Consider the following 1,400-nt stretch of genomic DNA (forward strand, 5'->3'; position numbering starts at 1 on the left):
GTGCGGAAGAGACAGTTGCGCATAAATAAATTACTGACGTTATCTTAGTTTTACTTTTATTTTGTTTGAAAATAATATAAAATTTAAAAAAAGATAAGTGTAATTATACTTTTTGTAATAGCAATGTTTTTCACAGAAATATACAAAATAGGTGTGACGTTATTGGGGCTTCAAAATAAATAATGGATTTTTAACTTGTATAGAGCATTTGAATTTTGAAGTATATAGGTAAATAGTATGTATATTCTTAATATATTCTACTTAAGGTGTAGTGCTATGTTACGTCATAAGAGATTTCGCAGTATTGTTTTTGGCGGGGACGTTTAAATTCGACGTCGCGGAACCGTAAAGGATCATGGACCACACTTACCACTGAAGTAAAGAAAGTTTGCGGGATGTAACACCATTTTTCATCCTAAATAATGGATTCTTCACTATTTATATTATTCTCCTCATGTTTTCCTCTGAACTGACGTCCGTGTTAATCCATGCTCCCAGGTATTTGAGTTATATGGGATCAGTGATTTTTGTTGACAACCATACTTTTCCACTTAATGTGCAACTGATTATTTGACCTACAATGTATAATCTTTTTTGCATATTGTCTAGTGCATCTTGAAATATTCGGACTGAGTACAAAAAAAGAACATCGAAAACAAGACGTCCGTATATAACTATTAGACTAAGTAAGTATAATAAGAGTACAGACTGATGCCGGTAGAGGTTTTTGAGAAAGCGTATTTTACTCATAAGGTTGTAAAATATAATTAAACAGATGAAAAAAAACACAAACTGTTTAAAATTAATGTACTCAGATATAAAAAAAGTGCACAAAGCGATTTAAAAAGTTACTACACTGAAAGTTAATATGAAGTAAATGCGTATCGTGTGATTAAATGCTATAACAATAAATGATAATAAAAATAATACGAGACAAATGGAAGGTTTCTTCTTCTTCCTCTAATGGTGCATAGGGCACTGCATCGTATGGAAGCAGCGTAATCTTGACCATTAAATACACGAAGGAAAGGTTATCAAATGTCTTGCGCTTCAGATACCAGTCCAGGGTCATATTAAATAATTATTGAACTGAAAAATCACAGATATTTAATTTATACCCTCTTAGGAATCAAACCCGGGACGTCCAGCATGGTAGCCTAGCGCGCTAACCACTACACTATGGCGTCACGCCAATGCGCTAGGTACCTCTGTATATTTTACCAATTTCTCCCACCCGCTCCGCTTGTATTATCACGTTAACATTGCTTGGGATATTTATCTTCTTATTGAATTGGTAAAATTCTATAATCTACGAAAATTATTATATTTTAATATAAATCAAACACGAGTTTTAATTCAATTTTTTTAAATAAAAAAATTATCTTCTTAAGTTTAAAAAA

The 1,400-nt window shown here is 31.9% G+C and overlaps 1 protein-coding gene across 1 annotated transcript in view; it reads left to right on the forward strand.

The window, feature by feature from the left end:
- LOC148301466 (sensory neuron membrane protein 2-like) overlaps positions 1 to 197 on the forward strand; it is a 12,422-nt gene extending 12,225 nt beyond the window's left edge. The window contains exon 10 of the mRNA XM_088273218.1: positions 1 to 197. This exon is cut by the window's left edge and continues 265 nt beyond it. Within this exon, the coding sequence (XP_088129344.1) occupies positions 1 to 29 (29 nt within the window). The 3' untranslated portion in view covers positions 30 to 197.
- The last annotated feature ends 1,203 nt before the right edge of the window (positions 198 to 1,400 follow it).

The sequence above is a fragment of the Brachycentrus maculatus genome, unplaced genomic scaffold, assembly GCF_059751285.1.
Source record: "Brachycentrus maculatus isolate JH-2025_06_01 unplaced genomic scaffold, ASM5975128v1 h1tg000560l, whole genome shotgun sequence".
NCBI classification, from domain to species: domain Eukaryota; kingdom Metazoa; phylum Arthropoda; class Insecta; order Trichoptera; family Brachycentridae; genus Brachycentrus; species Brachycentrus maculatus.